The following is a 27370-nucleotide window of genomic DNA, read 5'->3' on the forward strand; positions in this document are numbered from 1 at the left end:
TTTCTTCCTTTTCTCGCCACCCAAGTGTCGAATATGTATCTATTTCGTTTTAAGCGCGGACAGTGCAATTCAGCGTAGCTGCAAAAAGCAAACTGTTCTTTTTAGTTAAACTAAGTTACAATTTTTTGTCTTCGGAACATCGATCATGTAACTTTTTCTCTAATGGAAATGTGACAAGTGGAATGTTTTCTAATTAGAAAATTTACACTTTTCACGAGTTCGGGCTAAAGAAGATTCACGATCAACATGGGACCTCCAGGAGGCCATGAATTTCCTTCTCTAGCGTGAACTCGTAAAAAAAGTAAATTTTCTAAATTGAAAATATCTCATTTTTCACGTTTCCGCCTTAAGGAAAAAGTTATCTGATCGATACCCTGAGTGAAACGTGTACGCAATCTAGGGTTGAAAAGGAAAAGGAACGTAGCCCCGGTTTAGGGCTAAAAAAGACAAGGACATTTCTCATTACGAATCTCTCTCGAAATTGTCTGTCATTCTATCATTCATCAGTCTGTCGTTGCTACATGACGTGACATACGGTAACGTATCTTTTTCGATTATGGGGGTTACGTGACTCCCTCTTCCGTAGCGTTATTTCGACCAGGGCAACGATCATCAACTTCGTTGGCGGAATTTTTCACATTTTACTTTTCGCTCGTCTTGATTCCACATGAACTTCACGAATCGTGGAACGATTACGTTGGATGCGTGGAAAATGAAATCACTAAACCCAAGTTAGTTAATCGATAATCGATCTTAATTGGAATGCCGCATTCGTTTTTAAAAATGTTACCTACAGCCACGAATACTAACTTTGCTTCTTGAATATCAAGGAGAATATATTATACGCATATATACCAATGCTGGAAGATATCTTGGTTTTTATTGAATGTTCACCTTTTTGCTCTTAAGGCGAAAAAGTTTCACAATTTCACGGTTCGAAAAGTGACATGATCGCTAAATCGTCGAGTTCACGTGGAAACTTTTCACTTTGCACGTTTCCGCCCTAGGGAAAAATTACGTGATTGCTGCCCAGAATCGACTTTTCGCTCGTACGCGAGTCTGAGACACTTTGACGTTTAATTCCGTGTACCTATGATAAGTGATCTATGACAATTGACGAAGAACGAAGTATGATTCTTGTCGGAAAGCTCCCGGAATAGTTTCGTATTAGCAAAGATCTTTGGGTCTCTTCTTCACGGATTCGCCATTTTGCACACCGCCAGCCGAGATCGCGGAAGACGCAAGGTTCGCGGTTGAAGTCCTTCGCGAGCTTGGACGAGTCGTCGAGCGTCCGGCGCCTCACTCGGGGAAAACCCACTTTCGCGCTTTCGCGGCCCGAGGCGTCCCGTAAAACGCCCAATCATAGCGCCGCGTCGCCGGGGGGTGAAGAGGGTATCAGCAAGTTAGCGTTCTCCAAGACGAAGCTATTGCATACGCGTCCTCGCGTTCTCGAGAGTTCCTTCTCCACTTCCTCGTGAAACTTACTTTTATCGGGAATGCTGTGTGCGTGTTGTATTTTGTATTCGTGTGTGTATGCGTGTACCTGTGTGTACGTATGCATGTGTCGGGACAGTCGAGGAGGGGGAGGATTTTCTTTTAGCTGCGTTTCGACGGTCCTGTCTTTCTTCTTTTGACAGAAGGAGCAGGGCGGACGGGCGAGTGGATAATATTACGGTATCGCCAATTTTTATATGGGAAATTTCGGGGAAAAATGGAAGGGAGAGACGTACGGGGAAGAAGAAGGGGGAGGAAGGAGGGAAGGAGAAGTGAGGGAACAGTTTCGTAAAAATCTCACGTAAGCGTCGCGGACCTCAATCGCAGGAGGGGAGCCTCCCGCGCGGCCGGTTGCCGCGCATCCCCGGAAGATGAGAGAGGGTCTCGGCCGGAACGGATTTCTTTGGGTTACACGTAGAGTTGTTTTCTTCTTTTCTTTCGTCGCGCGTCGGAGGACGCGAGGGGAAGATTTTTGCGGAACCGGAGCCTCGGGTCTTGCGAAGGAAGCCGAAATTTCGAACGATGATGTATTCCCTAACACACTCCGCGCTTTCGTCTTCTCGAAAATCGCTCGCTCGCTCACACACACACACACACACACACACACACACTCTCTCTCTCTCTCTCTCGCTCGCTCGCTCGCTCGCTTGTTCGTTCGCTCGCTCTGACTTTCGCTCTCATTCTTTCGCTCGTTTCGCTCGCTCGTTCGCTCAACTCGCACGGAATCGTATCGCGATGCGTGTGTGGCTCTTTAGAATCTCACAGACGCTCGATAGCCATGTGTATATATCAGTCTGCGATACGTCTCTGTTAATTGTCGTCGTTTCAGCACGACGACTCGATCGGGGGCAACGCGGCCTCCATTGGAAAATCGGCCTTTCCGCCATGACGACGATGACGGTGACGACGCGGGGTGGCTCCCGGAGTCGTCGTACAGTACAGGACGACGCTTTTTGTTCATTGTATGACGGGATGGGCTGCGCTCTCGGAGAACGAATCTCGTACGACACCGTCTCGCGCGCGGCTTACACAGCGTTAATTGATCGATGGATTGGAAGTGCGAATTCGCGCCGGTTCCGGCACGTCTGAAGTCGCTGGAAGATTTCGCGAGGAAGAAAGCAGGGCTCCGCGAGTCTCTCGTTCGGGTCGCGTGTGCGACGGGAAGCACGTTGTCCGCCGAAGAATCGATCGAATTTGTCACGGAGAGTTCGACGCCTCGCGGCGAATCGCGGAAATCCGAAAATGCGACTCCCGAGCGCGCGTCTATCTCTTTCCCCTTCTTTCTCTCTTTCCCTTCGACGATACGCGTGAAACGGCGTCTTACTCGGGCCACTATTTGAACTCGATCACGAGAGACGCGTAGTTCTACCTTCATGCGGGTCTCGCACACCACAGAAGGACAGGAAACATCTCGCAGAATATGCGAACGTCGTAGATCGGGTATTTCATCAAGTCGTAGGATTGGAAAAGTTACTTCGCAAGAGTAATCTGGTGCGGTGTGTTATTCGTTACGTATTGGAAGAAAAAATGACATATAAATAAATAAATAACTCGTCGCACGTTGAATGAAGCTGAGAACGTAAATAAATAAATAAATAAATAAATATATAAATAAAAAAGTTATCCGTTATTGTAACATTGTTATTAATTTTGAAAAGTAACTCGTTATCGTTACTGACGAAGAATAATTATAATAACGTCGTTATTACTAAAAAAAATAATTACTAAAAAAAAGTCACAATTACTAAAAAAAAGTTACGGTAACAGCATTTCAATCAACGTGTTATTCTCCAATTCTGCATAAAACCTTGATGCCCGCTGGCGGATTCGTGCGGATTTTTCGTTATTATCGATATTTATCTTATCGATACGCACTTTTATCCAGTTTGAACTATCCGGACAACCCAATGCTTCCTCGTATTTATACTCGTAAGAGAAATCTGTACGAATGCGTACTTCTACGTTCAATTAAACATATAATAATTCAATAAAAACGTGGAAAAACGCATACGTGTCCTCGTCTGCGGGTTAGGGGAGACCTAACGGGTCAAGTTGGCCTAAAGGTCACGTTAGCCAAATATTTCATTCATGTGTATTCGCTGCAAGAACGACAGTTGGAATCGCAAAATGTTCCTCTTAGGATATATAGATGCTTTCCCTACGTCCTAAAAGAAAATCTTTGCGACCCCCCTTTTTCACTCTTGGTCGCTCCCCTAATAAATACACGAACGAAACGCATCGCGAAAATCTGACCCGGCCTCCCTTATAAAGTCCCGGGAAAAAATGATCATATACGATTATATACGATATATAATTGTATAAAATCATATATGAATGTTGCCCATACATGTGGTTACATGTATATGATCATATATGTCCATAGGAAAGAAATGATGTTATGTCATTTAATTAAATGTCGATATCACGTGCTGTCAGAAGCACAAGTAGCCGGAAGCATTTACTTCGATTGTATTTGCATATAGTCTGTAAGCAACATTATTTTTTCGTTATGGACATATACGATTATATATATATATATATATATATATAGCCATGTATAGGCAAATTTCATATGATATGATCTTTTTTTCCCGGGATGGCAGACCGGAAAAAACGCCAGGAATTAACGTCGGTCGGCTGAGTGCCAAGCGACGCCGCCGTGTCGTCTTATGATTTCCCACGCGTTTTTGACTAGATTTCCTATCGTAACTTTCGCGATCCTACGTCGCCGATTGTCGCCGTTCACCAGCTTTGAACTTTCAGCGGTTTTTTGAAGTTTCCTCAAAATACGGGGATTTCCCGTCGGCTCGAGCCCTCCAAATAGATTTGTCATTCGTTCGATTGAGAACTCCTTTTAACGCATCGTCGACCGGCCGCTTTCAGCACCCGGGGATTTCGTCGCGATTCAACGGCGCAAGCCGACAACGCGCGTCCGGTCGGTAATGCGTTAACATTCTCACGCGCGCGCGCGCGCTAATAAATTACCTAATGAAATATCGAGCTCGTGAAACTCGGAGTCGCGCGAGAATCACTCGGAAGCGCGCAGCCCACCGCAGCTCGCCGATATCGACGACGATGTGCACGTATGTGCGCACACACACACACACACACACGTACGAGCACGTGTGCACATATATATACGCATATACGCGGATGCGCGCGTTGCTATGTGTGTATGTGTTTATATATACACATAGGTATATATTTACACATATATACCTATATATATAAATATATAAAGGTATTCATAAATTAGAGCTCCTTATGTATATAATATATAATATATATTATATAATATATAATATATATTATATATATAATATATATATAATATATATTACCTTTTTTAAATTATTGAATAATTAATAGTAATGTTAGTATGTACAGGTACAGGTCTCGTATAGTTGCAGTCGTGTCGTCACTGGTTGTTCGGGTCTTTCTTGCTCTCTCGCTGTTATTGTTGCTGCCGCTGCTGCTGCCGCTGCTGCTGCTGTTGTTGCCGCTGCCGCTGCTGTTCGCGCATTGCACACTCGAACACTCGATGGCGGGTGCCGACAAAATCCGCCACATAACACACGCCGACCTAAGCCTCGGCACGTCGAGGATCGCATCGTGACTTCGCGATCTCGCGACGAACGTAATTTCGCGGGGCGATCTTAATCGGGAGATTAAGGAACGACCGTTAATCTCCTCCCCCGAGAGCGTTTTTTTTGCTTGTCGAGTACGAGACCCATGATTTTCTCTCGCAGCCAAACTCAATGAATCGACGACGATGATTCGGGAGACGGTGACGATGAAGCCGAAGAATCCAGCGATTTCCGTTCTCCTCGCGTTCATCGACAAAATTCGAACGGAAACACCGAACCCGTCCCGAGGTAATTAAGCGCGTCGAGAAACGACGATTACATTCTTCCATTCCGGGCTTTCGTTCCGGGGTAGGTAAAATCGCAAAGCGCGTCGGAGGGATCCGAATGACCGGTGAAATCACCGTAGGACTCGGTCGGTAATCCTTCCGGTAGATCGATGCGCGTCGTCGCGATGCGTCTTCGGCGTGCGTTTTTACGGTGCATCGTGGAAGAGTAATCGAGAAACCCGAGCGACTTTGGTGCCAATCGCTCGCGCAATTGTCCTTTCTTCTCGCCCACTCACCTCACCCCCATCCACCCCACCCTCTCTCTCTCTCTCTCTCTGTCTTTCTCTCTCTCTCTGTCTCTGAAACGGCAGGACCTGGGAACACTCGGTCGAGCGATTAAGCCTGATTATTCTCCGGGGGAGGAAGCTCCCCCTCTCTCTTCGTTGATATAACGCTACGATAGAAAAAATATAGAAACAAGTATTTACAAGGAAGGAACTTTATGCGCCTCTACTAGGACAGAACCTCGTCGATTCGCCGCGGCAAAATTCATTCGTTTCTTCTTCTTCTGCGTTCCTTTTTTTGGTTTCTTTTTTTTCTGCTTTTCATCTCTCTCTCTCTCTCTCTCTCTCTCTCTATTTTCCTCTCTCAACGTCGCGCACTCTCTCTATCTCTCTCTCTCTCGGCACTCCCTCGGCGATAAAGCAACAAAGTTCGAAGTGCTGGCTAAAAACTGAGATCGCTTCGGGCCGAACTGATTGTTTCGGAGCGATCGGTCGAACTGTGCGTCGCGCGACCGGCGACGATCATTTCTGCTGTATCTTATCCGCGGTACCTCTTATCCACCTTTCGCGTCTTCATCCCGTTCCGGACGATCCCTCGCAACGAATCACCCTCCCGTCGAGTCTTTCATCGGGAAGATTCTGGCTTTCGTGGAGCGAAAACGGAAATAATCGTGAGCGATAATGATCAGTTCGAGCAACAACTTCGCGGTGTTTTCGTCCTCGCGAGGCCTTCGTCGAGATATCGTTTCCATTCCTTCCCACGAAATCTGTAGATTCTCATCGGAATCGGGGGAGGACGATTCGTTGACGGGAGACCTCCTCTCACTCGACAGCCGTCGTCTTCGCGAAAGTTCTGTTCTTTCCTGCCATTCCAGAGGGACGGGGGAACCGGGAGAGGGGAGAAGGGAGCTCGTTCTCCCTTCTTCTGTGTTACCTTATCTCGTCAGTCGCAGAGCAACTCGTTTATATTTCCACGGCCGCGTCTCTCGCGCCGGAGCGAAGGGGCTCATACCCCGTGTGCGGCTTATGTACACTCGATAATGTGCGGCTGGGACGTCTCTATGACGCTCGGCCGACCTACGGAGTTTTCCAGGTTGTGGAGAGACGTGGAGTGCGGACCGTGCGCCGATCCGTGCCTGTCGTAATTATCGATGTGCTCCAGCTCGCATTCTTTCGGCATATTTCCTGAAAAGAGCGATACGTTGCCATTTAATGCGCGTTATCTTTAGTATTGATGGTGAAATTTCCTATTTAAAATAGTCTTAAGTTCATCTTCCAATACAGCGTCTAAAGTTGAACTTAAGACGATATTAAGTATGATATCTGATCATGAATATTAGTTTTTGTCTACGATGATGATTATATGTGGCGCTGCTCGTGGTGTCGCTAATAGATCGATCGGTTTGGAATTCCTCGAGTAAACTCATAGACATCTCCAACTTTGTGATAAAACATGACATGTAATTTGTCACTAGAATGTCTCTATCTGTGAAATGTATCTGCGATACATCAAGATCAAGCATATTTTTCTAAAGATATATATGTGATTCATCTTATTGTATATATAATACTATTTTTATACAAACATAGATCTTTTGGTTTTTTTAAATTAATTTTTTTAAATTATTGAATTATTAATCGATTATTATTATATACGCAGTATTATAATATTACAATATATATATATATTAGGTTGAAGCGAAATTAAAATGAATATATACGCAGAATTATAACATTACGATATATATATTATATATTATAATTCTGCGTATATATTCATTTTAATTTCGCTTCAATCTAATATTTATTACTTAGACATTCAAATAAATTTATAGAAAAATAATTTCGTTTGATAAATAATAGATTTACGAAGGATGTCTTTAATGTCACCATTGAAAATCCGCCACAACTATTTTAGAGCATTCAAACAAATAGTTCCCCACTTTTATCAATAGTAAAAATTTCGAAGAGTTCGCCGAGATATCAATAAAATTCTCTTACAGGAATATCACGCGAACGACGATATAGACTTGCAATTTACATCAATCGATTCAATATATACTTTGATTATTAATTACGTACTAAATTATCTTAATTATCTGAATAATTAACTACTAATTTCGTGTTAAATTACCTTAATTTTGACGATATGTATAAATAATGTATGCGGCAAGATGCATTAAACCGTTACACTGCGTATGGAGAAGTTATCGTATGTATTTCAATGCGCTAACTGCCACGGGGAATCACCGATAATCCCCAATGAAATAAATATATGGCGCATGATATAGTGATGATTAACACGTTGAACGCGGCGTCGGTCCCTGGGGACCGACAATGAACTTTCTGTTTGGCCGGCGTCGGTCCCTGGGGACTGACAATGCACTTTTCATTTGGGCAACGTCAGTCCCTGGGGACCGACAGTATCAAAGTTAAAAAATTAATGCAGTAATTTCAATGAAATTTATTAAAACACTTTAAGCGAAAATGTGGCTTGGCTTTACATGTATTACAAAATGTGACTTTTTTGGTCAAATTTCTGGCTGTCTTGCGTCCGAATAGCTTTGTATTTGCATTGTAACATCCCGCACAATATCTTCGGACTTTATGCACGTCTCCTTCTTTTTTTTGTAATTGATGAACAATTCTTTTTTCTTCATTCTTCTTTTCAACATAGACAGGAATTTCCTCATCTAACTGCCGTGTGAGTGTATCCGCCAATTCTCTGCGAAATTCGGTGACTGATATTTCCTTCCCTGTTACTTCTTGAAACATGAACAAGACATTTACGACAGCAGTATTTAGAAAAAGCTCGAAAGCTAACCTTTTATACCATTTTATAGTTTTTCTCAAGGGAGTGCTATACGCACTCATTTGGTCTGATAAGTCAATAGATGTCTTCGCTTTGTTATATTCAGTCGCAATTTTTGGTTTGGGGCAAAATCCTCTTCTTGTTTTTACATTTATTATTTCATTTGAGTTTTTTGTAGATAGGACCAGAACGTCTCTCTTGTCTTTCCACTTCAACACTGTTATACCATTATTATTTTCTTTGGCGATAATTTTCCCGCGTTTCAATTTGGTGGTTGTTACTTCTTTTGGGTTTCCTTTACGATTTATTTCGATTTATTTATACCAATCGGATGTGTATTTTTTTTATATCAGTTTTTTCGCCAAATCGACACTGGTGTACCAGTTATCAGTACACAACGTATGGCCTTTATGAAATAAATTGTTAGATAAACACATTACAATATTTGACGGTGTTGTATTTTCCTTGTCGAGAGTTTTCCCGGTGTGGACACGAAAATTGTATGTGTATCCATAACCACAACACAATTTAAATATTTTTATTCCATATTTATGTTGTTTTTGTTTCAAATACTGTCTGAATACGATTCGCCCGCGGAATGGGATTAGTGACTCGTCAATGCACAGTACCTCGGGTGGATCATAATATTTTTGAAAGTTTTTATTCAGTTCGTCTAAGATAAATGGAACTTTTGATAAACGATCAGATGCGTCAACTACTCTATTATTTACGAAATGTAACATTCTCATGAGAATTTCAAATCGATCTCTCCTCATTACTTTCTGCGAGAATGTTTGAGCAAACAATGGATCCCAAGACCAATACAGACGTAAGGATGGAAGCATCACCAGTCCTATCCATATTATTAGTCCAAATAAACGCTTTATCTCATTTTTGTTTGTTGGGATCCATTTAGCTAAATGTTTAGAGGCGATTCTTGATGCAGCATAAAGATTTGTTTGCTCACTCACGTGTTCAAAAATTTCGTCGGTGACAAAAAGTGCATAAAAAAATCTTCCACTTTCCACTACAATTCCGCATTTTCTCATTAGTTTTTTTGGCACCGTAGGCACTCGTAAAAGGCACAATATTCAGTTGGTTGCCTTTGGGATCAAACCATTCATTTTGTTCACTGGCTTCGTTAACACTTATTGCACAACTGTCATTGTCAGGTTCCATTACTTGGTCTAATGAATTATCATCTTCCGATGATGACGACCCTAATACTCGGCGATTTCGACGTTTGGATGATAAAAATAAATCACTCGACGTATCACTATCTTCTTCTCCGAACATTTTTTGTTTTATGGGCAATAAATATTTTCAAAAACAAACCAAAACTTTTTATTCGCAAGTCGTCTCTACACTTCCGTGGCTTTTTTCTAACTAATCGTCTCTTGGAGGTCGCCTTTTTGCCGTTCCCCTTCCGATTCTCTTTTGTTTATAGATCGTTTGAAAAAAACATAAGAAGGTGAAACAAAATAGTCCTCTGTTTACTCTCCCCATTCCAATACCGCTTGCGCGCTCGTCGTCAGGTGCTCGCTGTCGGCTAAACGGACAGCAATATCGGCGCCGCGCTCAACGTGTTAATGCTGTCAACATATACACCAGGTAGTTTCTATATCTGGATACAGAAACGTATATCTGAACTCACGGGTACTATTCGGACATTCGGATACTATTTAAAATAACCGAATACTCGAGTAATCAGAACTTAAGAGACAATGAACAATAACCCTGGTACCCGTATATCCAAAGTTTCCGTCGATAATTGCCCGCATATGTAGACATCTATTCGTTACTCGAACACATATTTGTTACATTAGTTATATCAGAATACTAAACATTCATATAGAACAGTTCGAATGTTCAATAATATTAATAATAAGAAATAAAAGTAACGAATGTATTCTGAACATATAAATATTAAAAAAGTAGGCAAATCTTTGAAACTTGATGCGTACTGGAAATGCATTACAAATACGCGGATAGTATTTTCAATTTTACAAACGGTAATACAGGTCCTTCTAAATGCATTTGTTCGTTATTTATTATCGCCAGAAAAATTGACAACTCAATAAATTCTCAAAGTAATTGAATGTCCGAATAATACTCGGAAGACTCGAATACCTGCGGTAGTATTTAGGGTATACTCCGATTTAATAATCCCTGGATATCTGGAGATTGACATCACTAATGTAAAACTCGCTGGGCAGTCAATGTTTTAATCATACTATCCTTCATACGTACATCATTCATTACTATAATGAGGATAATTTAGTACAAAATTAATAGTAGATTATTAATTACATATTAAATAATCGATGTAAACAAGTTCATTGATATTCGAGAACGGACAAATCTAAATTATGCACGATGTAGTATCGGCATGACGAAGGGAAAAAGAAGTTTCTTTCATTCGACTCTCGCTGGCCCTTTTTCATCGTATGATTTTATCAAATTGGCACGAAAGTTTGTTGTTATATGTCGTCAGAAGTAAAATCGAAATGACAGGATTATAGGGTCTCGGGTTGATTTTTATTAATCAGAATAGCCGTGATTACGTGTCATACGGACACACAACACCGGTTCATTTTGTGAAATGAAAATCGATTACGTTATTTCAAATAAACCTTTGCGTGTCAGAGAGGCGACAAATCTCTCGCATCAAAATCCAAATTCCCATCGCAAAATCTTTGCTTATTTAGAATTCCTGTCATAATAACAATAACAACAATCATCATTTAAAGAAAACAAGAATCTCTCATATATAGCTTTAAAATCATATATAGCTTTAAAATCAGAAAAAAAACGGAAATAGTTACCTGAACTGTATGAACCACAATCGCTTATGTGGAAGGTTTCAATGGTTTTTACGTCATTAGTAAGGAATTTTTACATAAAAAAATCGTGGTTATTAGTGAATAATGAACGATTACGGTTCCGCGCATGTATTAAAATGTAACTTGGGCAAGTCTGTGAATTCTTTTATATCATGAGATTTTAGATTTAAAAACTTATTTCCATCGACTTGCGTTCCTGATAAGCATTTTATATCACATATATTTTATCACAATTGTGATGGTATTCTAGATTCTAAGGATTTTCAACTAACTTGGAAAGGAAAATAATACAAAAGAAAAAGAAAAATAACATAATTTCCAAATAAAAAATGTCTTGGACCTTAACAGGTTAAATATTTGGATTGTACGCTACTTGTTACATTTTTGTAATTTTCTGTTTTTTTGTCGAGACATTGTAATACATACTAAGGAAAGAAAATATATACTAGAGAAAGATAGCATTTGATTGAAACGATTATGATGTATATGGTGTGAGGTGAAAGTTACTGTTAATAAATAATTGTTATATATTAATTTACGCCAAAAAAGCGGCTCTTATAAGCCAGATTTTCTTTTCCCCTTTCTTGTATATAGTTACGGAATTTTCCTCCTATATGCCAATATCTTGTAAGCTAGTTATTTATTTATATTTCTTCCGATCTCTTCATTTACTTACGGGAGTCGAACTCTTCAGTTACAAGACGAAAAAGCTCTGCTTTACTTACCGACATTCATGTCAGGACCGTACTCATAATACGTCGGCGAGCCCACGGCCGCGGCTGCGAGCGCGAGCTCGTCCTCGATATTGTTCGGCCTGCAGCTCGTAGTCTTCCAGTGGGTTCTAAGGCCGCTCGCACTAATGTACTTCTTGTCGCAGCCCTGGCAGGTGTAGGGCCGCTCGTTCGTGTGCAGCCTCTTGTGCAGCTTCAAATGGACAAACTGGGTGAACTTCGCGGGACAGAGGTCGCAGGCGTACGGCTTTTGACCGGAGTGCAGTCTAAGGTGAGTCTTGAGATTCGAGGTTGAGCTGAACCTCTTCTTGCATATCTCGCACTGATGCGGCTTTTCACCTGAGAACATAGACGCGTTGGTATATTGCGTAAACACAAACGCAATAAGGGGGTAAGTTTGAAGTTATAACTGGCGAGGTTATTTCACCCGCAGTCACGTTCGTTCGTGACGTCGGATGTAGCTCGAATAATTTAAAGGTTAAAAGACTATGCGTGTAAAAGCACGGTAAAGTATAAATTAAACGAATCTTGATATTTGCCACACAAAAAACGAATTTCAATGGATTTTTAAGAGAAATAATATATCTGTAATTTATTATTTATAATATCTCTATGACTCTATATATATATATATATATATATATATATATATATATATATATATACGTGTACTGCAAATTAGTACATATCATATTTGCCTGAATGCCCGATTGATTTTTAGCTTCTTTCTTCCAGATCTTATATGATATAGCGAATCTTGAATGGTAGAAAAATATATGGCATCATCACTGATTAACATTATGAAAGTCTTCAAGAACTAAGTGAGCCTTTTGAACCACTTGAAGAAAGCACTCGAATTGTGATGGTCCCAACTGTGGAGTCATCACAGCAATCATTATAGTATTCCTGGATTCAAACAGTGGAACCATTGCGGATAAATGGTTAAATTAAATCATGACTTAGGATATATCCATATCGTTACGATATCATCGGTGAATTCTACGACAAGAGTCAACGTGTTGAAGAAACCGAGATAGGTCGTTCCACTACGACTTTTCGATAATCGCCCCAGGATCGAAGTAACCACGTCAAACCACCCAACGTATCGTTGCCTTGGCGAACGCGTGCTTACCGGTATGCACGAGATGATGCTTCTGGAGGTGCGCGAGCTGCGTGAAGCTCTTGGTGCAGACGTTACACTTGAAGGGCCTCTCGCCGGAGTGCGTCCTGAGGTGCACCTTGAGGTTCGACAGCTGGCCGAAGGTCTTGCAGCACACGTTGCACTCGTAGTGCATCTTGCCGTCCTTTTTCTTGAGCGGGTAAGGCAACGACCTGTAGCCCCTCGAGCCCTGCGAGTTCGGGCTCAGCGAGCCGCTCTGGGAACAGCCGTGGTCATCCGGCGACAACGAGCTCGCCGGCGAGTATCTGTTGAGGGACGACGAGTTGGCGTGGATGGTGAGGCCTGGATGGTGGCCTAAGTGGAGATTGTGCGTGCCGGCGATCAACGCCTGGTTGCCGTCCATCTGCATGGTCGACGAAGTGGGCAATTGGTGGCTGCTGCTGGCCGCCTCCAACCTCCTGCCGTCTGACCTCTCGTAGACCACGTTACCGCTCGGCGTGGGCGAGTAGGCGGTGCAGTTGATGGACAAGGGCGCGACGTTGTGGTGGAGCGAGCCGTTTTGGTGACCGTAGAGACTGTACGGACTGTAGGACGAGGGTGACTGGATCGGCGAGATCGGCGAGACGCTCTGATTGTTACCGGCTCCGCCGGTAGCGCCGCCGGCCGCGGAGTTCGAGTAGACCGGGCTGGCCTCGATCTGGCAGTTACCCGAGCTGGAGTAGAGGATCGTCGGGGTGGACACGCCATTCTGGCTCGACGGCGACGGCGACTTGGTCTTCCGCTTGGGCGGGCAGCCGCTCGTCGTCGTGGAGGAGTGCGGGTTGCCGCTGGTGGACGTCAGTATCGTGCTGGACGATAGCACGCTGCTGCTGGAGTGAATACCGCCGCCGTTACCTCCGCCGCCGGCGGCGGCCCCGCTGCCACCGCCGCTACCAGGGTTGCTGGACGAGTGCAGACTACCGGGATGCGGTGGTAGAACGGCGCTCGCCGAGCCGGTGCTCGAGTGCAGCCCGCCCGTGCTGGAGTGCAGATTGCTGGTGGGACTCTGCATAGGCGGCGCACCGTTGCCGCTGGTCGAGTTGACGCACGAGTCGGTTTGCATGGGTAGATTCGAGCTGGAGTCCGGACTGCAAGGTAGGATGTTGCCGTAACGGTGGGACTTCTTGTAGGAGTACGCCATCTCGGTTGGGCTGGAGGGCGGCGGCGTCACCGAGTCCACGTGGGTCTGATGGTGCATTTGGTGGTGCTGATGATGCTGCTGCTGCTGCTGCTGCTGTTGCTGCTGCTGCTGCTGTTGCTGCTGCTGCGAACCACCGTTGTGCTGATGATGCTGGTGGTGGTGGTGATTGTTGTTGTTGTTGTTGTTGTGATGATGGTGATGGTGGTGATGGTGGTTGTGGCTGTTGTTGTTGTTGTTGTCGGTGCTGTTGCGCAGGAGAATGTTCTCCAGGATGGAGCTGCTCGGGCTGGTGAGGTAGGCGGGTCTGCCGGACATCGGCAGGCCACCCTTCACCTCCGGCTCGTAGAAGGGCTTGGCGTTCTTCTCGGAAGGAACGACCTCGTCCTCGCTCACGGTCGACAATATGGCGCTTTTCTGGAGGATGACCGGCGACATCGGCTTGTGGAGTTCCGGGCTAACCGCCCGGCTGGAGAGCTCCTGCTCCTTGTCCTTCGCCGGGCCGTCCAAGCTCTTCGCCGTCTGGAAGTTGCCATAGGTCTTGGAGATCTTGATCTTCACCTTCCTGTACTCATTCTTCACCGCGGCGTTGTCCTGCTTAAGGATCTCGTCGCTGCACACCGAGGACTTGGCGTTCTTGCTGAAGTCCAGCACGTAGTTGTTCTCGGAGTCGGACTCGCTACTCTCCTCGGGCGGCGTAAGGATCTCGTCGTGGTAGCCGTTCGAGTGGTAACCCTCGTCCGACCTGACGGAACCGTCGGTCGGCGTCATCTGCGAGCGCCTCTCGTAGATCGACGAGTCCTTAAGCGGCGACACCACGTCGACGGTAGGCGGGATTTCCGTTGGTAGCGCCGATTGTTGTACTTGTTGTCCTGTAAAATTTCGCAACACGCGTTGCAAATTCGTCCTTTACGGTTTTTCAGTCGCGCACGGAATCTCTGATATTTCGCACGGCACCGGGCACGTGAGCGGGTAGAACGTATTATCAGGACACTTTGTATGCCGTGAATAATGATTTCGTTTTGTATCTTTGAAGTTGCTCTTAATACAGTAGGAACAAACAGCTATCAATAAATCACAATTCATATACGCGTGAATAAGCGACAGTTATCCTTGTGATATCAATTGTAGTTGGAATTAAAACAATTTGTTACAGATTTCACATGTTATTTTTTGGGAATATTGATTTACGTATTTGCTAAAATATTAGCTCGTCGGCGAACAAGTTTCGTGTGTATTTTGAGTAGGTATTGGATATTTTTGTAATTCACCGTAGTGCGATAACAGCGCATATTTATCGGTAAAATGAAATTTTATCAAATCCGAATCACAAACGATAAAGCTTCTCGTATCACTAATCGTTATTCAGATTTGAAATTTGACTTCCATATTTTTTACGAATATTGACTATTAAATATTTTCTGAACTAGTAACTCGATGAGTATTCTTTATATTGTAAACAATTGTCAACAAAATCCTTTTTTTATATTTTTATAATTTTTTAATATATATATTCTATTCTGTTCAATGCAATCTACTTATACAGGTTTCACCATCCTGTATGTTTTGTTTATGTATAATTTATTGTAATTTACTGCAATATATTATAAATTATTACTATATTATAAATTATAAATTATCTGTAATTTACTATATATTTACCTTGCATATTTATATGAACTTTTGCTTCTCTTTTGGTGACTGGCACCGTTTTAATTCAGGGCCACGGGTTTTAAATCACTATATTATTGTAACTTTCCGTAGTGCAATAAAAATGCACTGTTGATGATGAAATGAAATTTTTAAATTTAAATCATCACATAAACTTTTCTTATTACTAATTATTATTTGCATTTTCAGTCTTATTACAGTTTTCCCGCGTTATAATTCGTTCAGCGAGTATTGACTCACGTATTTTCTGAGGCGTCAACTTATCGGTGAGTGTATGTTTCATCGATTACGAATTATTATTGAGTTTTCCCCCTTTCTGTTCGTGCAATTTTTCGAGGTATGATAAAAATGTATTATTAATGATGAAGAAAATAAAATGCTAAAACGCGGATCTTGAATAATCAGTATTCTTTCCGCAACTGAGATTGTTTAATTTAAATTTAAAATCTTGTAACAATTTTCACGTGTTATTTCAGACAAGTATCGATTTACTTCCCGAAGCATCAGCTTGGAAGTCGTCAAATGCTATATTGTGAACGATTATCGCGAACTTCTTCTGTGTTTGTATAAGTTTTTGAAAAAAATGCATCGTGTCAATGATGAGGTGAAATATTCAAACACGAATTATAAACGACAATTTTCATCGTGTGATTATCTGTCGTATGAATGAAAAATTTCGTTACAACTTCCGCATGCTATTTTAAACGAGTATCAATTTACATACATTTCGAAACATCAGCTTATCAGCTGAGTACGTTCCATATTGTTGCCGATAATATGCCGTGTTTCTCTTAAACAGTTATCGAGTTATCTTTCTTTGTGCACGGAGAAAATATTATAGCAAAAATTACTACAAAAATTTTTAGTGCTAAACTATATCGGAATTATTATTGAAATTATGCCGTGTGTTGTAATCTTTAGATGTGTATGTATGATACACATCACTAAAGATCACAATACACATCATAACTTCAGTCATAATAATAATAATAATTATTGTATCATAATTTCAGTATGGTCTAACATTGCAAACTTTTGTAGTAATTTTTACCACAATATTTTCTCTGTATATTTTTGTAAACTTTCCGCGGTGCCATGCGAGAGAGAGAGAGAGAGAGAGAGAGAGAGAGAGAGAGAGAGAGAGAGAGAGAGAGAAAACGCCTCGTAAACGTTAATAAACTTCAAAACAGTAGCATCACAGAGATGACAAAGCTTCCCTCGTGATTGTTACACACAAATTTGAAGTTTCCACCGTTTCCTCTCGCGCTATGCTAGCTCGGAATGTCGACTTACGTATTCTCTGAAGCATCAGCTCGCCGGTGAGCGGATAATTGAGCCTTTCCGCAAACTCCCTGCAGTACCAAACCAGCAACTCTTGATTTGGTAGTATCGGCTTGATCGTGTAAAAATAAATGTTCATCTGAAACAGGTGTACGAAGAACGATTGAGTCCCGATTTCCTCTTACCCCGCTCGCTAATCCGAACGCGGTCTGAAAATACATGCGCCCGGCGAGATGTGCACTCGGTGAAATTGCTTTACCTTATACTGGCATGCTATTAGGTTTTGCGATTCGGACGAGTAGGCGGGATTCACGTAACGCATCCAATTCGATTTCTGGACGTCATAACCGTCGATGTAGTAGAACAGCTCGTTGTTCTTATACACCTGATAAAGGAACAGATTTTTATGAGTGAACCTACCTCTTGCGCGCAGCGGACTCTCGCGGCTTTTCGTATTCGCGATCCGACTGACTACCTCTTACGATTAATTTGAAAGAGTACCGAAGGAATGTGATTTCGAAAAGTCACATGTTCTAGACATTATTGGGGAAAAAATAGATTTAATTAATTGTTATATTAATTATATGTAAGAGCGAGCAATTTAAATTTATCAATTTTACATCTTATTATGAAATTTGTCTTTTTTTCTCAATAATGTGGCACTGTTTTGTAACGAGTACAAAAATTCGCGCAACCTGTTAATAATAAAGAAATATAATTTAAAAAATTTGTTCTTTGATTGTCACAGTATTGTCACACTAAATAACAACGTGCAAGCAAAAAAAAATAATCGAGTGTTTCCTTCGAATCTATATCAATTTCACCTCTCATTGCCAATTTGTTTCTTGATTTTATTATTTTTTTATACATTGACATTGTCTCGAAACAGATGGATTTAGCTGCAACAATCGTGCAACTATTTATATATTTATAATGAAAAAAAGTGCAATTTTAAGGATTTAATTTTTAATATTCCCAATTTTGCCTCTTGTTTCAATATCTTTTTCTCTTTTTGCAAACTGCCGCTGTTTTCCGATAGATACGTAGATTTAGAAGATTCGCGCGATCCAAAGAAGTAATACATGCGATCGACACGCGCAGTAATGAGCTATAATACACCGCGAGGAACCTGGAGCAAAATTCGCAAAGGTGGTCAACGCTGATCGCGACTCCACCGTTATACAAGAAAACACCGAAAAGGCACCGGTCACTCCTCTGGCACTCGGTTGCGTCCACACTTTATACATCCCAGTGCACATACATACACACACACACACACACACACACACACACACCGTGTGTGTCTCGCGGCGGAGATCTCGGCGAGGAACCGTCGGCGTAACTATCGTAATGAATTGATGAGTTACGAGGCATCAATGGCTTCGTGGGTTTCGCTTTAAGGCTCGCCAGATTGAGCTGAAACCAGTTTCTGATCTTCACTGGCTTCTCCTCCTGCCGTTTCTCGCGGCTTTTCTTTACCCTCACGTCGTCTCCTTCCTTCCTTTCTTTTCGCCAGGCTTGCGTTACGCCACCGCGACCTTGCGTCCGCGTTGACCGGTACCTCCTCGAAGTGAAATGTTAACCGCTCCGCTACGTAATCCGCCACGGAACGGAGTATCCAGGCGCGGTTGAGTAACGCACGCGTAAGGAGAGGCTCTTACCCGCCAGAAGTACTTCCGGTTCGCGTCCGCCGGCACCGAATCCTTCGTGTACACCTGGCCGACCAGAGGACCGAAGCGTGTTCCCTTGGGGATGTAACTGGTGCTCCACACACCCAACACCTGCCACACGTATAATTTCCGATTAATCTCGATTAATGTCGAGTACGATCGGGACGATCGACGGTGTGTATTTCGAGAGCCGTGACAGGTATTTATAAAGGCCAGTCGGCGTCGACCATCCACAGTCGACTCCGCTTCTCGCCTCTCGCGACTCAAGTATTCATATGTCCATCAATTTCGCGGTCTCGAGAGAATTCTTAAATGGGACTCGGCGACTCGATGTCGTAGATTTTCGCCCGGTTCTTCGGTGATTCGAGATAGAATCCCGAGCGAGAGCTGATGTTCGAATTAACGTTCTTCGTTACTACGCGCCGATTTTCACGAAAGATGTCACGTATTTGTGACAGCGATAATTTTCCATTTTATATCCAGCAAAAACAAATTAACTCTGGTTTACATAACTACGTAGAAATGAAGGTGAAAAATATACGGCGCTCTGCGGCGCATGATTTGTCAGATGACTGTTTGATAACGAACTTGTTAACCTCTTCAGGGATGGATTTATTAAAATTCTAAAATGAGTTAATTTTAAAGTGACATAAATATGACATTTGTAAATCATGTGACGAGATTTCTCTTTACTTGTGGAATTTTGTGGTGATTGTTTATTCACAGTAATGTTCGTTATATTTCATCGGAAATGTCCGAAGTTAAAAGGGAAAATTGGAAGTGTCTGTAATGAGAAAAATAATTTGCAAAACAAATTTTATGCCGCCGCAGCAAAATCTGTTATCACGCGGGCAACAAAAAGGTTTATTAAAAATATTAATTGACGTCCGTTGGATATATTTTGCTATAAGAACAAATTAGTAAATGTAGGAAAGCACTATTTTGCTCTAACAGCAAATTAACGTGTCCTAAAGACAAATTCATTCGACAAAATTTTGCTATTCTGGCGAAAAAACTATTTCTGCTCTAATTACGAATAATTCGCTAATTTAATTACATCATATAAATTTTGTTGTAACGAATATGCAGTAGCAACGATGGCTTCGCTGCGACAGCAAAATTATTTTTCTCTACACAAACATATATACATATAAAAATATATACAAACATATATATATATACATATATGTGTCGGTATCCTTGAAAAAGAATATATAAAAAGCAAGAGAAAATAAAATGGTTAATTTCACTGAAATTAGTGATTTTTGGCGACGACCATATTTTTGGTTGTTCTAAGAATATGTTAATATAATAGCAAAATGCAGGCAAGATTATTATCACTGATATTATAGCCTTTACAGCAAGGAGGATTTTTCAGATTAAACATGGATGATAACTCGGTTCTTATAACTGAATTTCTGTTCATTACTCATCAGACAAGAACTCTCTTGTAAGAATAGAAATTTCTGAAGGTTTCTGTCAAGAGAAAAAAAAATTTTTATTCTCAATCGAATTAGTCATTTGTAATGTCAATCATATATTTTCGTTATTCTAATAAAAAAAGTAGCATTATGCTGCTACTATTTTTTTATTATATATATATTACACATAAACTTATATATATATATATATTACACACACACACACACACACACACACACACACACACACACACACACACACACACACACATATATTACACATAAACTTATATTAATTATTATTAGCAGTTTTTTTTTAGTAGCGCTTACTCCAAAAATTATTCCCCCTGTAATTATTTCACGCACACAATTTTAGTCACAGCTATTGGGCACTTTTTTTCAATAGAACCGAATTTTAATGCAGACGAACATTTGTTGTCGCAGCTACAGACAAATCGTTCCTCGTCATCGAGTTTTTTCTCCAGCCCTAGTTCCTCGGGGAACAGAAATTCAGTTACACGAGTCGGGTTTTTTCTTCCGCGTAATTGCTTCACTATGCAATTATAGTCACGAATAAACCGAGCGCTTCTCGACGCAACTTCGAGCGCGATTGTCGAAATCGCCGGGGCTCTTCGGGACTTCAAGTTACTCTAAGCCGCGCGACTCGAAGTCGCCTTCCCCGCGGACGAATCTCGCGGCAAGGATCGACGGCGTGCCCTCCGGAATATCGCCCGAGCGGACTCAAACGAGGCGGCGAACGATCGACGGCGAATACACCCGCGCGCGTGTTTGCGCTCTCCGATATTCCCCGTCGCCATTCGCTCGTCCCGCACGGGTTATTTTGTTAAAATATGCGACGGAAGATAGAAGCTATTTCCAGCCCGTCTCGCGCTAGAATAGAATCCGCCTATCGCACAGAGACGTCTGTATGGCGAAACTAATTTAACTCTTCGGCTCGCCTTCAGTCCAGCTCGCGCGCGCGCGCGCTTGCACTTCGATTAGCCCCGCGCGCTCCTCGATATCGTCGCGATTCGCAACATCCCTCCCGGATGTTCTCCCTCGCGTCCGGCTGGAAATCTCGCACGCGCACGAGAGACGGGGGAGTAACTGAGTTGAAATTCCGCTTCTGCATTCGGTCTTAACTTTTCGACGTTTACGAATCCCGGACGATTACGACGGATTCATTTGCTCGGTCAGTCGAAAAGTTTAATTCACCAGATGACGTTGGCTCGTATGATACGGGCAATAACGCTGTGTGATATGTATTATAATAACGTTGCACAGGGTGTTACGATAATTTTCTCGGTATCCGTGATGCGCAGGTAGAACGAGTGAAGCTGAATGGAAAAGTCATGTTGCCATTTTGCAAAATTTGAAATATTTAACGAGGAATTAATTAATCTGTATGAATTAATGAACGTACGGAAAACCACAAGAATATGAGAAAATTACGGTATGTTATTGAAAAACTATTGTTCCCCAATAGTATCAGCAATTTTTTCGTATTCTTGTAGTGTTTTCCCGTACGAGGAGGAGCTGTAGACCGGATTCTGTATAAAAGAAATGATCCACTGAAAATCGAGCAACGATGAGTACTAACTGATAACGAAAGGCACGTTTCTTTTCAGCGCGCAACCCTGTATGACATGCTGCTTGTTGCATAGCACGCGGAAAAATGTAAGACGTAAGAAGTAAGCAATTGACCGATCACCGTCGATTGTTCTTCGATCCTAAGAAGAATAATCAAATAATTAACGTTCGATCAATTTTCTTACTGTTCAAGTTTTACTGCTTATGTTTTTATATGCGCTAGAAATCAATTCATATTCGTCGTTGCTAGGAGATTTTCAGAAATAAGTCATTTTTCTTTATACAGAGCCGGTTCCCGCTTCCGGTGCGCTTATTAGCTCACATAGATCAATTAATTCCTCATTAATTATTATGAATTTTGCAAAATGGTGTATAATTTTGCTGTTCAGTTTCATCCGTTCTATTTGTATATCACGGATCCCGAGAAAATTATGGGCCATCCTGCATATATATAATTAAAGAGAGAGAGGAAGAGAGAGTTTATATATTATATATAAATATAAGACGTTATACATAATATATAATATATAAGAATATGTATAATATATAATAATAATGTATTCTGTGTGTTTCCGGAATAGTGATAAAAGAGAATAAACAACAGCGGCGATTTTTTGGATGATAAGTAATTTGTTTCTATTGAATATGCAATAACGTCAAATTTAATTTAGAAACTGCACTTAACCTTTTGACTGACCGAACACGCATTTTTTATATCAGATTTTTGCACCAATTTGATGTTAAATTTTATCTGACATTTCTACTTATATAAGTTCTTATATTGAATTTTTAAATTAAAATAAGAGTCACGAGCTTCGTCTCTCAGATAAGTAGTAATTTCTTAATTAGAGGTTTGAAACGAGAGGAATTAAAAATTCAAGCCCGAGTAGAATTTAGCTTCATTTTTAGTTTCAATTTCTTCAGGAACGATTTTATTAAGGTCAAAGGAAAATGATGTAATTTTAAGGTGATCTGAACATGACATTTGTCAGATATATGACAAGGTTTTTCTCTCTCTTGTCGAAAAATTGCTTAGTAAATATTTATTGATAATAATGCTACATTTTTATCAACGATGTTTGAATTAAAGAGAAAAATATAGTAAATATTGGTTAAGCGAGTTGAAAAAAGGTCCATCTGATTAAAGCGTCAGAATAGGCGTTAACTTCCTAGTTGCCACGAATATCACTGTTGTGTACACAGTAGAATAACTTTTAGAATAACTTTAACTCGAACGGCTTAAAATTCTTTAACCTCCGAGTTTCCTTTTCAGGGAAATATGGGGCGATGCCTGAGGACTATTGAGAGTGAAGGAAACTTACTTCGTCCGGATTTTCGTCCAATTTTCCGGTATTTAAATAAAATTACTTAGCATTACCTTGGATCCATTTAAGAGGATACTTTTGAAAGGCTTCGCATATAATCACATTCGGGGGTCGATAATTGATACAAAAGATAACCCAATTTACATAAAAATGAGAATTCGGCGGTGGAGAAAAGTTGAATTTTTGAATATTGAAAATTAGGTCCAAAATGGCAGGGAAATTTGGATTCGAGCTAGTCCTGCCGATTGACCGAGCGAACGTTCTCGGTTTTCGCTGTCGAGGAAAGTGTAACGATTCGACGTCGCTTCTGAGTAACGCCTCGTAAGTTAATTAGCCCCGTCACTCGGTCGAGTTTGATTTCCTGGCCAACGCCTTCGTCCGCTCGCTCGTTTGCTCACAAACGAGATCGGCGGTTTAACGGATCGCGAATTTCACCCGAAAGCTGAGTCGGCTTCCTCGACTCGTGTCGACTTCGCACGCAAGCTCAACCTCCTCACAGAGGATCGACGATTAGTGGTGGCCAATTGCGTATACCTGAATATCTCGGGTACTACCTGAGTGTCTGAGCCTTCCGGGTATTCCCCGAATAGCCGAGTACCCGGACATTTTTGAAATTACTCGGATATTCGGGTATGCAGTTAATATCTATGCAGCTATTTATTTTCATTACTGTGTCTTCTTATTTATTTTTCATTAAATAAAATTACGTAGATAACAGATCATTCTATGTATAAAGATAATAAGGTAAGGTTAACGAAAAGTAAATACCTTACGAAATAATTAATTTTTAAATATCAAGATATGCCGGGATAAAATATGAATATTTGGAAAGGCTTTGTAAAGCTTTGAAGGCAAACAATTGAAAATAACAATCAATATTTATACATTTACATATATATGCTATATTTATACAATACTTAATCAAATATATCGATGACTTTACTTAATATTTTGATGTGTAGTTTAGTAAAAATAAATGTATGTTAAAGAAACACACACGGTCTTATCAAATTTTGGAAATTTCAAATACCCAAGTAGAGTATTCGCGAATTTTGATACCTGAGTATCCGGTAAGTGAGTGACACTTGTGAATTTAGGTATTCGAATAAGGGAAACCGGGGCTATTGGGCTATAAGGGAAAGTTGGCTAATTGATTATTTCTGTTGTTTTCTAACAGGTTATCAACAACCATCAGTAGGAATCCAGCAAATAGAGATTTCATAACCATCATTGGCATGTTTGAAATCTCTTTTTGACCGATTCTGTAATCTGTTAGAAAATAGCAAAAATAATTAGCCAATTTACTCTTTCAGTCAACTAGTCCTAGTATTCTCTACTATTCTGCGTTGAGAAAAAAATTTGTGGAATTTGTAACTATAATCACATAAGTGAAAGAATTATAGCCAGGAGAACTATTTTCCCACTAATTTTTCTAATATTTTTTTCTAATAGTAATTTTTCTAGTCATAAGTGTTATCATACTACCAATCATAATAATCTTACATGCACATATTACTACTATTATTTTTCTTGCGTTGAAACCGGAAGAAGATAGTTAAGGTCGAAAATTATTTTAAATTTAGTGGGATCTTCCTCAATGTGGGATTTGATTATAAAAATACCCGAGTTACATTGCCAACACCCTCGACTCGCGGGTGGTAACCCGACAATTCGATTCGTCAGTAGGAAATGATCGCGTTCGCGAAATTGAACCCGACGATTACAGCGTCGAGGAGATTTCTCGATCAATTTCGGGGTGGGATTCTTTCATGATGGAGGAACATACATCGTTGAGGGCCTGAGAGGCTTTGAGGACCAGGTTCCGCGGCAAGGACGCCTCCGCACGATTGGTATCGCCCGGCGATGCTGCCACATCCGGTACCAAATATACGGCATGCTGTTCGAATTCCTCCTCCCTCAAGGTCGCGTGATCCCACTCGCTGGCCTCCATCCTTTGCTGCAAATAGAACGGAAGGCTTTCGTTAATTCGACTCTCCACTTTCGGGAGGGGTACGCGAGAATAGCATCTCTCTATATATCGACTTTCCTTGGCGCGATAATACTTCCTCGCCCCGACGGTTTCCTTATTCATTTCTCTTTATTCTTTATTCTTCAAATTTTTATAATAATTAATCTCTATGAACGGGAAAAATCCTTTAGTACACGCGACATGCATTGCAGATGAATAGACGGAGATTAAAAAGAAGAAAAGAAAGAACCGTGTTCCGCTGATAAAGAAGAATCAGCTGTAGATAAAATAAATATTATAAATAATAAATAAATAATAACAACGTGGTATATAAGTAACACAAAATGTACAAACAAAACCAAGAAATTTTTCTTTTGGACATTTTTGGAATAAATGCTATTTTCTTTTCAAAACTACCGTAAGATTTTAAGAAAAAAAATCTTTTAAACAGATTTTAAGAGAAAAATATTTTTCTTATGCGGGTTCCATCTTCACCATCACGATTGTGATAGAGGCCTAAAGGGGTAAAAGGGTAAAAGATATAAGAGACCATTTAAGCGTATACAGTATGCCACGATCGAAATCAACGGAAACGGAGAATAACAAATTTGCAACCGTGCGCAATTTTTGCTAAAATTCTCAAATGAGAATTCCCCGAGATCCTTCTCACGGCATTATTTCGCGATCGAGTGATTTCGCTCGAGGAGTGACTTCGCTGAAACTCGCGTTGCGAATTCTCCGTCGCGAGACGCTTGTCCGGATGACGTCTCGTCGCCGCTGTGTCGACATTGACGCGAAAAATCCACGCGTTTCGAGCATCCCCTTGGCAGCCGAGGCGGCCCTCCGTGCACTTTCGCGCCACTGCGAGAAATTTATCACCCCGGCGGCGGTAGGGTCGCACATAATCGAACGACGGATTAGCTGTCGTTTTAAGCGGATTACCGCACGATACATTAGGCGAGCGTCGAATCTTTACGGTGTATCCTTTGCGGATACCATCCATCCTGTCGCGCACGCACACGACTGTCACGTGCGTTTACCTTACCCTCGCCTTCCGCTTGATTCTACACGCTAACGGTTTCCCGGATGATCGTCGCGGCCGAGCCATTTTTCGCCCGTCCGTTCGTTCGCTCGCTCGTTTGTTCGTTCATTCGTTCATTCCTTCGCTCGTTTGCTCGTTCAGCAGCTTTCGAATGAATAATCGAAGCCGCGCCATTGACGGCGTGCTATTTTTTCCCCGGGCACTCGGGCTTCGTTTTTCGCAGGTCCATGTTCCACCTCTCTCTCTCTCTCTCTCTCTCTCTCTCTCTCTCTCGCAATTATTTTTATCGCGCACGAAAAATTCAGGCGTCATCGCACGGCGTCCCCACTCGCGGGACCCCTCTCGGTCGGCGCGCGATCGCTCTCGAAGGAATAATTAAGCGCCGACGACGCCGCGCGCGGTTCTATTTCTTGCCGCATGCATTTCCGGGGGCGAGGGGGCGGCGGCAGCCGAGACCAGCAGACTCCAGGAAATGATGAATTAGCAACGAGCCCCTCCGATCGCTCCTCGGACCGGCATCGGCCGGCCGGCCGGTCGGTCGGTCGGATTCGACCCGCGATCGATTGCGTGCGGAAATAAATAAGGCAACACATGGAAATAGAGTCGATCGTTGGTAGCGCCCGATAGCCTCCCCCCCTCCCCCTCTTTCCCTCCCGGACGATAGTGCGACGATTTTTCGTCGAAGATATTTACGGTCCGCGGTCCGACTTAAACCGACCGTCGGGGCGACGATTCATAATTGACGACCCGATAAGCTCGCGACGACGATCGCATCCGTAGAGACTCGTCGAAAATTGTGCGGCCGGCGGAGCCTCGGCGCGATGGCGCGTGCGATCGTTGTCGCACGAATTTTCCGCGCGATCGGGACTCGCGAATCGCACTGGAATCGAGCGGAGTCGTCGCGCGATTCCTCCTTCGCGTCGCGGGTTTTATACTCTCTCTCTCTCTCTCTTTCTCTCTCTCCCTTCCTCGCCGATCCCGGCTCTTCAATCTGCAGTGGTGCAACACTTTAACACCGCGAAAGTGAAACCCGTCCACGCATTGATCGACTGCAAGGGTGAGAAGGAGGGTGGGAGGGAGGGAAAGC

General features: G+C 42.0%; 1 protein-coding gene across 1 annotated transcript in view; it reads right to left on the reverse strand.

Moving 5' to 3' along the window:
- Window positions 1-5677: 5677 nt before the first annotated feature.
- Window positions 5678-27370, reverse strand: part of LOC106740637 (PR domain zinc finger protein 1) — a 23843-nt gene continuing 2150 nt past the window's right edge. The window contains exons 2-8 of the mRNA XM_014611874.1: window positions 25059-25229; window positions 18928-19047; window positions 17526-17651; window positions 17279-17405; window positions 13150-15186; window positions 12012-12356; window positions 5678-6816 (exon numbers count right to left, since the gene is read on the reverse strand). Of these exons, the coding sequence (XP_014467360.1) occupies window positions 6656-6816; window positions 12012-12356; window positions 13150-15186; window positions 17279-17405; window positions 17526-17651; window positions 18928-19047; window positions 25059-25223 (3081 nt within the window). The 5' untranslated portion in view covers window positions 25224-25229 and the 3' untranslated portion in view covers window positions 5678-6655. The remainder of the gene's footprint in view (window positions 6817-12011; window positions 12357-13149; window positions 15187-17278; window positions 17406-17525; window positions 17652-18927; window positions 19048-25058; window positions 25230-27370) is intronic.

The sequence above is a fragment of the Dinoponera quadriceps genome, unplaced genomic scaffold, assembly GCF_001313825.1.
Source record: "Dinoponera quadriceps isolate SergipeBrazil2010 unplaced genomic scaffold, ASM131382v1 scaffold278, whole genome shotgun sequence".
NCBI classification, from domain to species: domain Eukaryota; kingdom Metazoa; phylum Arthropoda; class Insecta; order Hymenoptera; family Formicidae; genus Dinoponera; species Dinoponera quadriceps.